Source organism: Bos javanicus, chromosome 3 (genome assembly GCF_032452875.1).
Source record: "Bos javanicus breed banteng chromosome 3, ARS-OSU_banteng_1.0, whole genome shotgun sequence".
In the NCBI taxonomy this organism is placed as follows: domain Eukaryota; kingdom Metazoa; phylum Chordata; class Mammalia; order Artiodactyla; family Bovidae; genus Bos; species Bos javanicus.
Window position 1 is genome coordinate 112117048 of NC_083870.1, and position 12630 is coordinate 112129677.

Genomic DNA, 12630 nt, shown 5'->3' on the forward strand with positions numbered 1-12630 from the left:
CTGGGGACAGAACAGACATGGACCCTGCACTCACAGATTTTACTGTCTAGACATTAAATACATTACTCAGTTGATCAATTAATTATGATAAAGTATGTGGTACTCTGAAAATATATGATGGGGAGAGGGGGTATGCTGTTTCTGGAAACATCCTTGAGGAAATGACTCTTAGATTGGGACCTAAAGGCTAAGGAGGGGACAACCAGGCCCAAGGAGGTAGGGAAGAAGGTTCCAGAAAAAGAGAACAGCCTTTTCACAGGTTCTTGGGCAGGGAGATGCTTGGTGCAGCAGAAGAGCTGGGAGGAGGCCAGTCTGGTTATGGGAAGTAGGTGGGGGAGCGGCTGGTATGAGGGGAGGCCCTGTGAGGTCCTTGTCAGCCCCCGGAGATTCTGCTTTCTCCTGAATGCCAGTGGCATTGCCGAAGGTTCCTGTTGAGGGGCGCGGTGTCATCAGGTCTGTTCTTACTGGGATCACTAGAGAGTTGGACTGTGAAGAAAGCTGAGCACCGAAGAATTGATGCTTTTGAACTGTGGTGTTGGAGAAGACTCTTGAGAGTCCCTTGGACTGCAAGGAGATCCAATCAGTGATCATAAAGGAAATCAGTCCTGAATATTCATTGGAAGGACTGATGCTGAAGCTGAAACTCCAATACTTTGGCCACCTGATGTGAGGAGCTGACTCATTTGAAAAGACCCTGATGCTGGGAAAGATTAAAGGCAGGAGGAGAAGGGGACGACAGAGGATGAGATGATTGGATGGCATCACCAACTCAATGGACATGAGTTTAAGTAGACTCCGGGAATTGGTGATGGACAGGGAGGCCTGGTGTGCTGCAGCCCATGGGGTCGTAAAGAGTTGGACACGACTGAGCGACTGGACTGAACTGAACTGAACTGGCCTCTGTGTGAGGAATGGGTGGGCAAGAGCAGGAGGGATGCTTGGAGACAGGAGGGAGGCCGGAGACCACACACCCCTGGGCCAGCTCAAGGTCCCTGTGCTCCTGCCCCGCTCCCTCACCTTTCCACCTGCGGGTTTCCCCTCTAACATCCACCCAATTGCTCCTTTTCTGCCTCCTTTCATGAGTCTCTGCTTCTGTCTGCTGCCTATGAAGTATTGCTTCTCTTCCCGGCCTTCTCCGCTCCCGTGGAGACTGGCCACTCCAAGCCTCTTGGGCTCCAGGCTCCGGGTCCTCTCCAGGGTGCCCCCAGCCCACGTGCATGGCCACTTTTCAGCCTCTTCTGCGCTCACCCTCGGCGTGGGAGTGGGGAAGCGCCCTCCCCCCACCGTCCCCATCACTGCTATCATCAGCGCTGTTGGCCCACTACAGACCCCCGGGTCCGCTTTCCCTCCTCCTCCCCTTTGCGGTCCACTCCAGGGTGGAGGCCGCATCCTCTTGTTTTTCCCCCAGACTCGCTCTTGAATCTCTTCTGCTCTTTCTCTTTCCCGTGGCCCAGAGTTCAGGCTCTGACGATGGGAGTGGCCTCTTGAGCGTTCTCTTCACTACTTCTCCCCGCCTACCATCCTTGCCACCCCCCAAACCACAGCATCCTTCCATCATGCAGGGACCAGAGTCACTTTCTAAAGCAGACCTGGCTTTCACTCCCTGCTGACACTCCTGCAAGTCTCCCCAGCACCAGCAGGGGAGAATCCCTCCCTTTAGCAAGCCCTCTGAGGCCTTTCCGAGTGGACCTCCACCTCCCTTTCCACGTCCACCCCACCGTTCACCTCATGCATCCTACACCTTCACCTGGAAGCAAAGTGGCCCACTTCCCAAGTGCACCAAGCCCATTAGGGCCCGCCTTGCCCTCAAATGCCCTGTTTCCTCTGCGGGGAAGCCCTTTCTTTTCTCTCCCTCCACACTTGCCTATTCCCTTTTCAAGGTCCAGGCTAAGTGTTTCTTCTTTGACCATGATTTTCCTAACCTTCAGTGGAGTCAAGATGAAGCCACTGTGGCTAAGGGTGTAGACACTCACACCTGGGGTAGACAGGGCCAGTGTGGGACTCTTGCAGCCCACAGGCCCCGCGCTTGCTGGGAGCAACGCTGACAAATCTCCCGCTTGCTGGCTGGCTCCTGGGGCTTATCTCCCTGGTGCTGGTCATGGTGAAGTTAAGGAGACAAACTCTGCCTTGGATGTCAGACTTCACAGGCTTCTGCCAGAGTGATACCCAGGAAATACTGTGCAACTGGATACGACAAACAGCACCAGGAAAACTCGATTTAAAACCGAGCAAAGCAAATGTGTCTACATTTCCTCCCACCCTCCTTTATGGGGGCGGGTCACCTGGATTGGAGGCAGCAGGAAAAAAAGGGAGGAAATGAGGAGAACAGAACCGCAGGCCTTCACGTGGCATCCGAGGCCCTTCACCAGGCAGCCCTTCCTTCCCACCCACCCAGCTCTGCCATCTCTGTGTTGCCCTTTGAGTTCCGACAATCCTAACTATGCCTCTAAATGCCACATGTGCCTCTGCAGCTGCCTTGCTTCTGCCTTTCCTCTGCCTAGGACACCCTTTGGCCTGATCCTACCAGGCAGTCAGCCCTCAATCCCACCAGCTCAGCATTCAAAACGCAGCCAGACATTGACTCCATCTCCCCAGTACCACCTGGCCCAAGCCAACAACATCTCTTTCCTAAATCACTGAAGTAGCCTCTACAAGCCCCTTGCTTCTGCCCTCTTCCTCTTTGGTCTGTTGTCTACACAGCAGCTCAAGGGATCCTGTTAATACACCAGTCAGATGAGGTCTTCTGCTCAGAACCTGCCACTGACTTCTCATCTCATTCCAATAAAACACCAAGACCTAGCAGTGGCCTCAAAGGTCCCCCATGGGGCCCCATCCCTGCCCCTCCCCTCCTTACTCCCAGAGTGCCATCCCTTGGGTTTCTTGATGCTCTTCAACAGTGCCAGGCCTCTGCACACCAGAGCCTTTGCATTTGCTGTTCTATCTCGAATGCTGTTCCTCTAGATAATCACCGGGCTTCCCATCTGCCTCCCCCAGGTCTTGGTTTAAATGTCATTTTCTCAGTGAGGCCTTCTCTGACCCCTTTTATGCAATGTCCACACCCCCACTTCTAGTGCAAGGTCCTCCCATCCTCCTTCTGCATTGATCACCACTTCACTTACCATTGTCTGTTGCTTAGTCGCTCAGTCGTGTCCGACCCTTTTGCCATCCCACCAGGCTCCTCTGTCCATGGGCTTTCCCAGGCAAAAATACTGGAGTGGGTTGCAATTTCCTTCTCCAGGGAAATCTTCTGACCCAGGGATCAAACCCGTGATTGAAGCCTCATCTCCTGCATTGGCAGGTGGATTCTTTACTTCTGGGAAAGAAGTTTACTTAGGGAAGAAGTTTACTTATTTATCTTGAGTATTGTCTGTTTTCTTCCGACTGGAATGTCAGCTTCACGAGGGTAGGAATTTTATTTGCAGATGAATCCTTTGTACCTAGAACAGTGCCTGACACATATAGATACTCAGTAAATGTTTATTGAATGAATGAATGGATATCTCAACACAAATGTTGCCTCTTGCATGAAGCCTTCTTAAGTCCCCTCAGCTGTCACTGTGCTCTGACGCCTTGGTTATAACAGTCCTAGGAGCCACTGCGGGTTTGCCTGGCTACCCCCACTCAGAGAAGCTCTCCGGGCAGGGATGAGATCATGCTTTTCATGATGTAGCGCTGGTCCTGGCCCAGTGTCTAGCACACAGTAGCTGCCCACCTAGTGAGTGTGGGAGGGAAACTTTGCTGAGTACCTACTGAGTGAGACGCCTTCATTTCTGTGCTCATACATACCAAGGAGCTGAACATTTAAGAATGGGCTCGTTCTTAGGACTTCCCTGGTGGCCCAGAGGTTGAGACTCTACACTTCCACTGCAGGAGGAACAGGTCTGATCCCTGGTCAGTGGACTAGAATCCCACATGCTGCATGGCATGGCCAAAAATATAAAAAAGAAAGAAGAAATGGGCTCATTGTCTTGAATAGACCTTAACCCTGTAGAATGACATTAGTAAGGATAGTTCAGGACTTCTGAATAAACCCACTTTTATCTCCATCCCACACAGCTTCTGTGTATCCAGCTGTCAGCTCCCTCTCTCCACTGGGATGCCCCCTGCACACACTCTACCCCATGGTGTCCAAAACTGCCTGCCTCCCACACCACAAGGCGCCCCCCTCCTCCTGGGTCCCCTGACGCAGGAAGTGGCATCTTTTGTCCCTCCAGATGCTCATGCCTGAAGCTTGGGGTTCATTCATGCCCCCCGACTGCTAGTCCTGTAGATTCTGCTTCTTCACTAGCTGTCAAGCAGGTCCAACTCCCACCCTCCTCAGGTCCTTTAGCTCAGATCTCATCTGGCCTTACCTTGACTGGTGACTGTGCTACTGAGAGCATCCTGCCCACTGCCCCAGCTCAGACCTCGTCTATGCCACAGTAGTCTTTCTAAGATGCAGATTTAATCCTGTTTCCTCACTGTCTTTGATCCACAAGATGAAGTGGAAGGAAAGGGAGGATTTGCCTTTAGTTGGGCATCTAGCACATGCCTGTCACTGGCTGATGCTCGGTACTGTCATATTCATTATCCCATTCAGCTGTCACAGGAAACCGTTCTGCAGAGAAGCAGAATGAAGCTTAGAGAAATAAATCACCCAAGGTCCCATGGGCTGGCGAACTGTGAAACCCAAATTCAAGTCTAGACCTTCCTGACCCTAAAATCCAGTTTCTTTCCAATACAGCCCACTGCTTCCAATCTTTTGGAGCCCAGTGTTCTCTGTCATATGGCTCCTCCGCCATATGCCATCATTCCTCTCTGTTCACTCTGTTCTAGATAGACCATCTCGATCGACTCATCTTAGATCTGCCTTGTGGCTGGGTGCTTCCATGGTTATGACCTCTGGTTCTCTTTTCTGTTCGATGCCCTTCCATTTCTTCTCTATGTAGTGAACTCCGGTTCATTCTTCAAAACCCTGCCCTAACAGTACTGCCTCTGTTAAGCTTTCCCAAACTGACTCACCCAAGCAAAGTAATGTGCTACTTTATCTCTGTCCTCAAAGTGTGAGTTGTACTCCTGCAAGATAAGGGAGTGTTGGTTAAGAGCATTGGCCCTGAAATTAGATTGTTGGGCTTAAAAATCCCAGCTCCTTTAATTACTATAAGCTGTACCTTTGGCAAATAACTGAAACTCTCTGTGCCTTGGTTTCTTTACCTGTAAAATGGGAATGATATTTCATAGAGTCATGAAATATGTAGTTAGCGTAGCACATGGCACCGTGTAAGTGCTTAATAAATAGTAATTTTGGTTACTGTTACTCTGCTGCCTCTGATACACATTTGAATCCTGATATTACATTTTTCCTTTCTTTATAATTTAGTCCACATCTCTAATACAGCTTTTGCTAAGTGGATTACTATCCCTTACTTGCACACAAGGGGCTTCCCTGGTGACTCAGCGGTGAAGAATCTGCCTGCAATACAGGACATGCAGTTTTGATCCCTGGGTGGGGAAGATCCCTTGGAGAATGAAATGGCAACCCACTCCAGTATTATTGCCTGGGAAATCCCATGGATGAGGGACCTGGTGGGCTACAGTTCATGGGGTCACGAGAGTTGGACATAGCGACTAAACCACCCCCACCACTTGCATACAAGCTCCAGGAGGGCAGGCTTAGGAAATCTGGTTAACTTCCACTAAGCCACCCAGCTATAAGCTGCAGGGGAGGGGTGCACACTGAGCTGTGCAAAAACTGGAAAGCCGGTGTTCTTAACTATTATATATCAGAGCATGGTCTTGGGATCATTGTTTCTGCATATCAAGTCTCAGCTGCGATGTGGGCTGGAGCAGTGATTCCATCAGGATGTGCTGTGCGGATGAGGAAGACATGGTCCCTGCCCTTGGGATTTCCAGCAAGTTCAGAACCTAGAGTGGCAGACAGACATGTGACAGGTCACTCACACAGTGCCAAGTACGATGTCTGAAGTCACACACTCTGCTGCAGGAGCACAGAGAAGGGAGCAGCTATTAAAAGCATGGGGGATGAGGCTTTCCTGAGAAGTGGCACTGCAGCTGGATCTCAAAGCATCGGAAGACTTCCTCTGGACCAGGGGTACCCTAGACAGATGGTGCGGTGTGAGCAAAGCCCAGGAGGTGTGACCACGCCCAGCACTCGAACCGAGCTGACCTGGGCCCGAGGAGCAGGAGGGAACATTGCAGAGGTCTGGCCAGGCTGTGAATGCCCTTTGAGTTTTGCCCTCAGGGTACTGTGATGAGCTTTCATTTAGTTAGTTCCATTACATCCAAGAGCTTCCCTGGTAGCTCAGGCAGTAAAGAGTCTGCCTGAGATGCAGGAGACCCAGGTTCGATCCCTGGGTTGGCAAGATTCCCCTGGAGAAGGAAATAGCAACCCACTCCAGTATTCCTGCCTGGTTAATTCCATGGACTGAGCAGCCTGGCAGTCTACCATCCATGGGGTCCCAAAGAGTCGGACGTGACTGAGCGACTAACACTTTCACTTCCACATCCGAAGTTTCCTAGGATCTGGTAGGGGAAAACATCCTGGTCACCATAGTCATGACTGTGGAAATAAGTGTGATAACTGCTTTCTCCTTTTTTCTTGGTCATTGCGCAACAGTGTGGTGTAGTAGCTAGAAACGTGCTCCAATAGGCAGAGTTCACCCAACTCACTGACCTAGCTCATTGGCTGTGTGACCTCAGGCAGGTTGCTTTACCTCCCTGTGCCTTGGTTTCCTCATCTGTTCAATGAGAAGAAGAAGAACTAAAATTCTCAGAACAGGGTCTGGTGAACAATCAGGGCTCTGGAAGTTTGTGGCACATGCTCTCTGCAGGTCATGTCCCAGGGTCCTCTCTGCCTCTCATGCATGCAGTACACGATTAAGTACCAGGACCTGGACTCACATGAGCCTCTTGTGTCTGCCCACAGCGGACGATGCATGCGGTGGGACCCTGCGGGGCCAGAGCGGCATCATCTCCAGCCCACACTTCCCCTCGGAGTACCACAACAACGCCGACTGCACCTGGACCATCCTGGCCGAGCTGGGGGACACCATCGCCCTGGTCTTTATTGACTTCCAGCTGGAGGACGGTTACGACTTCCTGGAAGTCACGGGGACTGAAGGCTCCTCCCTTTGGTAAGCACGCCTTCCCTCCCCTCCCCCTCCCCTGTCCCCTGCAACTGTGGCTTCCAGGGATGTGGTCCCCTTGGCGCCTAGACCTGCAGCCAGAGGTCCCTTTGCCACCTGTTCTACCCCCTACTGGAAAGTTTCCTTTCCTCATAATGAGAAGTCACTGCGTATTTTCAGAGCTGGGGTCAATTTTCACAGTGATTTTGGTACCTGATTTGAAGCATGTCCTCGCTGAAGAATATCAGGATGGGATTTGGTCAAGGAACTTGCATTAAGACTAACAGTGGTCTCAGGACATGGATAGGGTCTCAGTGAAATGACTTGAAATATTGTCCCATTGCTGGAAGCATCCAGCAAAGGGACTAGAACGTTGAGTGGCAGTTGCTTTTCCCATGCCCAGGGTTCCGAGCCGGGAGAGGCATTGTCACGCCTTGGTTCCTGCGGGAAGGGCTAACCTACTTCCTATTGTTTGCCTTCACCACAAAGCAGGGCTTTTATGAGCTGTGCTCTGCTGCCATGGAGACTCTGGTGTCGGCAGGTTTGGGAGGAGATGGATGATGAAGGCTTACCGGCCTTGGTTGTTTGTGGTCTCCCAGGCTTGGACCCATGGGGTGGGCCCTAGCTGGGGCTGGCTTAGAGAGTGACGTGCTTTCTGTTTGGGTGACAAGCCTCAAGAATGGTGGCGCGACATTCATAATGTGCTCTTGTATTCTGGTGGTTCTGTTATCAGGACGAGGGCAGCAGGGGGACCTGGGTCAGCACATGGGGAGCCAACAGAAGGATGCGCTCAGGTGTGCTTCTTTGCAGTCTTGATTGCTGCGTGGTGCCGGGGAAGGTGGGGCTCGCTGCCTGGGACTGAGAAGGAGGAGGTGTCACTGAGGGGCCTGAGTGAAGCAGAAGGTGGCAGCTGCAAGCGTCAGGGATGGATAGTCCCTTGGGAAGACAGACACAGTGGTCAGCAGGCTAGAGGCATGGGCGGGGAAGGGGAGGAAGGGTGGGAGAGGAAGAACAAGAGCGTCTGATGTTGAACATTTCTTTTATACCAGGTTTTGTTGTAGGAAGGCCAGTTGAGTAAGACATGGCCCTTTGAGAGTGAGGAAAACAGACAAATCCACCACAGGCCCCAAGCATGACTATTTGAGAGGGAAAAAGTGGGAACAGACTCCTGCCAAATATGGACTTGGAGCTTCAGGGACCAGGAAACTCAGATTTCATGTTGTGGTAGAAGGTGTTCTGACCTGGGGGTCAGAAGACTTTGGTGTCATAGGCGTGTTGCAAAAACTTGGCCAAGTCAGGTCATTTACTGCCCCGGATGGGGTGTTGAGACAGGCGGACACGAGCTGATGGCTGATTGTTGTGTGGAGCTTGGTCCGGGGGCAGGGACTGGACATTTGGTGCTTGGAGTTGGGATGAAAGTCTAGATGACTGTCCACCAAACCGCACTCCTAGTGACCTGCCCAGTCCGAAGACCTTCTGTCTCCCTGCCCTCTTTTTGTAAAATACTTATTTTTCTGATCGTTTATGTCATACATATGCTCCGTATAGAAAACATGGACAATATTAAAAGGTATAGGGAAATGAATAATAACAAGTATTAACGTTTTCTGTATTTGGTTGCGTTGGGTCTTGGTTGCAGAATTCGAGATCATTCCCTGTGGCTCCCAGGCTCCCTAGTTGTGGCACTGAGGGTCCAGAGCACTCGGGCTTCAATAGTTGCAGTTTGTGGGCTTAGATGCCCAGCAACATGTGGACCTTCGTTCTGCAATCAGGGATTGAACCCAAGTCCCTTGCATTGCAAGGCAGATTCATTTTTTTAAAACCTTTTTATTTTGTATTGGGGTACAGCCCGTAAACAGTGTTGTGACAGTTTCAGGTGGACAGCAAAGAGGCTCAGCCATACATATATATGTATCTGTTCTCCCCCAGACTCCCCCCTCTTTTAGGCTGCAAGGCAGATTCTTAACCACTGGACCACCAGGGAAGTCCCACAAGTATTAACGTTTTGATGTATTCCCCTTTGGCCTTTTTGCTTTGCCTAGATCAAGCTAGCTGGCATTTTTATATATGTTTAATATTAAAAAATTAAGATCTGAAAATATGTCAGTCACTATACATTTTTAACTGAACATTATATCATGAAAATTTTTCCTATATCATTACACATGTCTCCGAAATGTAATTGGTGTGAGACTAGAATTTATTTAGTAAATAAACAGTATTTGTTGAGCTTTTATATGGCAGGCTGATTCTAAGCTCTTACAGGTGTAATTTCATTTAGACTTCTATGAAGTAGGTAGCATGATCTTCCTCCTTTTGCAGATGAGGAAAACGAGGCCCAGTGTGGTTAGGTCACTGGCTGGAAGTCACACAGTAGTAAGGAGCAGAGCTGGGATTCACCCCCAGGTTAGCTGGACTTGAAAGCCCATCTTCTTGGTCACGCCGGCGCACTGCGTCACACGGTGTTTGAGGAGGGCTGTCGCGGTGGCGGTGCGTTCCCTTGTGAGACTGACACAATTCCCTCCATCAGGTCTCTTGATGGATTGTAGCCAAGCTTGCACTTCTGCAAACAGATACCGAGATGGATATCCTTGCTGGTTCTCTCTCTCCCAGCCCCAAGGCCTCTGCAATGCACTAATGCACTTGTTTATCCGTGGGCCAAATGGCCTCCCACAGCCTCCACCCGCCCCCCACCCCTGCCCCCCGCCGGATGTGAGTCTACCCGGTTGTCCAAACTTCTGGAGGGAAACAAACGGGAAAGAGTATTCCTTTTCCTATTAAGTCACTCAGTGGGAAAGGAATTAAGCAGAGGAAATCGTTAGGGGAGTCATTCAGAACTCTGCTGTAAGATTAAATTATAATCATTTACAGGGTCTGTGTCACCCTTGCCAGGCAGGATGCATTTGTTGTTCTAATTTATACCTGCGTAGCAGTTATGGATGAACAAAGCTGCAGGCTCAGGACGTCTGTGCAAAGAACCCGCTCCCTCCCCAGCCCCTCTCCTTTATGGATCCCTGGACTCATGTGAAAATGGGATGCTCCTGCTTTATGAGTGTATTGCTTTTATCACTGGATCAAAGCAATAGGACTTTAGGATGTTCTCTTGAGTTCTTCACCAAGCAGAGAAAGACAACATCTGGAAAGGTGAATTTGAGCAACTAGACATCCCTTCATCTGTTGAGAAAACAGATACACCTTTTAGAGGGGGAAAAAAAAACCCAACACTATGTCCTTTATCTGGAGAAGGAAATGACACACCCATGCCGGTGTTCTTGCCTGGAAAATCCAATGGACAGAGGAGCCTGATGGGCCCCGGTCCATGGGTTCGCAGCATCAAACCCGACTTAGTGACTAAATCACACCTCCTCTATCAGGTAGCAGATTTGTGATGATTCAGAAGAGGATGGTGGCATGGACTGTCCCTGACTCAGTTCCTACACTCTCCTCCCCTTCAAAGAGGATGTAAGCAGGAGACTTTAAATTAGGGTTTGGACTTCATGGACTTCAAGTTCCAAATGATTGGGAAAACATAGGCTTGATAATTTTTTATTTTTCCAAATAAGGATATTCAGTTCACTCAGTCGTGTCCAACTCTTTGCGACCCCATGAATCACAGCACGCCAGGCCTCCCTGTCCATCACCAACTCCCGGAGTTCACTCAAACTCACGTTCATCGAGTCAGTGATGCCATCCAGCCATCTCATCCTCTGTCGTCCCCTTCTCCTCCTGCCCCCAATCCCTCCCAGCATCAGAGTCTTTTCCAATGAGTCAACTCTTCGCATGAGGTGGCCAAAGTACTGGAGTTTCAGCTTTAGCGTCAATCCTTCCAATGAACACCCAGGGCTGATCTCCTTCAGAATGGACTGGTTGGATCTCCTTGCAGTCCAAGGGACTCTCAAGAGTCTTCTCCAACACCACAGTTCAAAAGCATCAATTCTTCGGCGCTCAGCTTTCTTCACAGTCCAACTCTCACATCCATACATGACCACTGGAAAAACCATAGCCTTGACTAGACGGACCTTTGTTGGCAAAGTAATGTCTCTGCTTTTCAATATGCTATCTAGGTTGGTCATAACTTTTCTTCCAAGGATATTAGAGAACAACAACAAAAAATCCTGCCAACTCTTCAGAACATGATTTCATAAAACAAAGGACAATTCAAAGCCAAAAGGGTGGCAGGATATAATCAATGGCACTGACATAATGAAAGATGGGGGTGGGGGGGATGTACATAATAATGGTGTCTGCCATAACTGTAAAGTCCTGTGATGTATATGCGTCAATCAGTGGACTACCGCTTCCTGTTGTGCTTGTCCATCCCTGGCCTCTGGGAATCCGGCCATACATGTTTTGAGTGGGAAAAGGTTGTTACTGTGGTAAGCACTGAACCCTGCAACTCTGTCATGCTGAGGGGGTCCCAAGTGTCTCAGACTTGCTCTCCCTAAAGTTAATTGTCTTTTTGTGTGTGTGATTAACCAGGAGCCAAATTGGGCTTGAATTGACTTGAGAGTTACAATCCACATAGCAGATTTGGTATTATTCCCCTACCCCCACCCCCACACACACTCACACAGCCAAAGGACACACGCTCCTCCAAGTCATTGCCATATACACATCAGCAAGTCAACCCCCCTGACACATACATACTTCTAGTTCACTGAACTCAATTTAGGGACCAATTTTTGCTCACTGATCCTTCTCAGGGGTGGATAGTGGTCTTTGTTCTGCTCTGACCCCATCTGTTGGCAGTGATCTTCAGGGAGCCCTATTCCTTCCTCTCCAATTCTATGAAAATACGCTCAGCACAGCTCCAGTTCCTCATGGGCCCCTGGACTTTTCAGAGGGCTGGGACTAAGGGATGCAGAAGATTCTTTTAAAGCCTGGGCTTCTGGGTCCCAGGAGGGAATTAGGATCATGTTATCCTAATGAGGAGAAGTAATTGCCAGGCCATTACAGAGGCAGCCTCTCCATCTTGGAGAAAATCTGTGAGTTAAAATCCACCCAGAATCTCTCCCCTTTGCCTCATGCTGAACTCTGTCCACTGGCATCTCAGCAGGAGCTTCCCCTGGGCTGTATGAGAGGAGAGAAAGCCAGACACCCCTCCGAGAACAGGGGCGAGGTCTGCGTAGTGTCTCCAACCTTAGGTGTCGAGCCTGCACCTTGGCATCTGAGGAGACAGCAGACTTGGGACTCAGACAGACATGAGCTCAAAACCCAGGTCCACCTCTTCATTGCTGTGTAATCTTGGGATATTTACTAACCTCTCTGAACCTCAGTTTCCACATCTGAAAAATGGGGCTCATTATACCAACCTACAAGGCATGTTGGAAGGGATCAACATGTAAACTGCTGCCTAACTTAGTCCTGGGATGGGGCTAGAAGCAAGGTGCTCTCTCTCTTGAGGGAAAAAGGGTACGATGAGTCCACACCGAGCTTCACCCGATTCTTGGTGACCCCACCACAGCCATGGCCCAGCCTGCAAGCCCAGTGGCATCTCACCAGGCAG

The 12630-nt window shown here is 50.0% G+C and overlaps 1 protein-coding gene across 4 annotated transcripts in view; it reads left to right on the top strand.

The window, feature by feature from the left end:
* Positions 1 to 12630, top strand: part of CSMD2 (CUB and Sushi multiple domains 2) — a 694802-nt gene that overhangs the window by 259258 nt on the left and 422914 nt on the right. For all 4 annotated transcript variants that reach the window (XM_061412621.1, XM_061412618.1, XM_061412619.1 and 1 more), the window contains one exon: positions 6926 to 7133. In XM_061412621.1, the coding sequence (XP_061268605.1) occupies positions 6926 to 7133 (208 nt within the window). The remainder of the gene's footprint in view (positions 1 to 6925; positions 7134 to 12630) is intronic.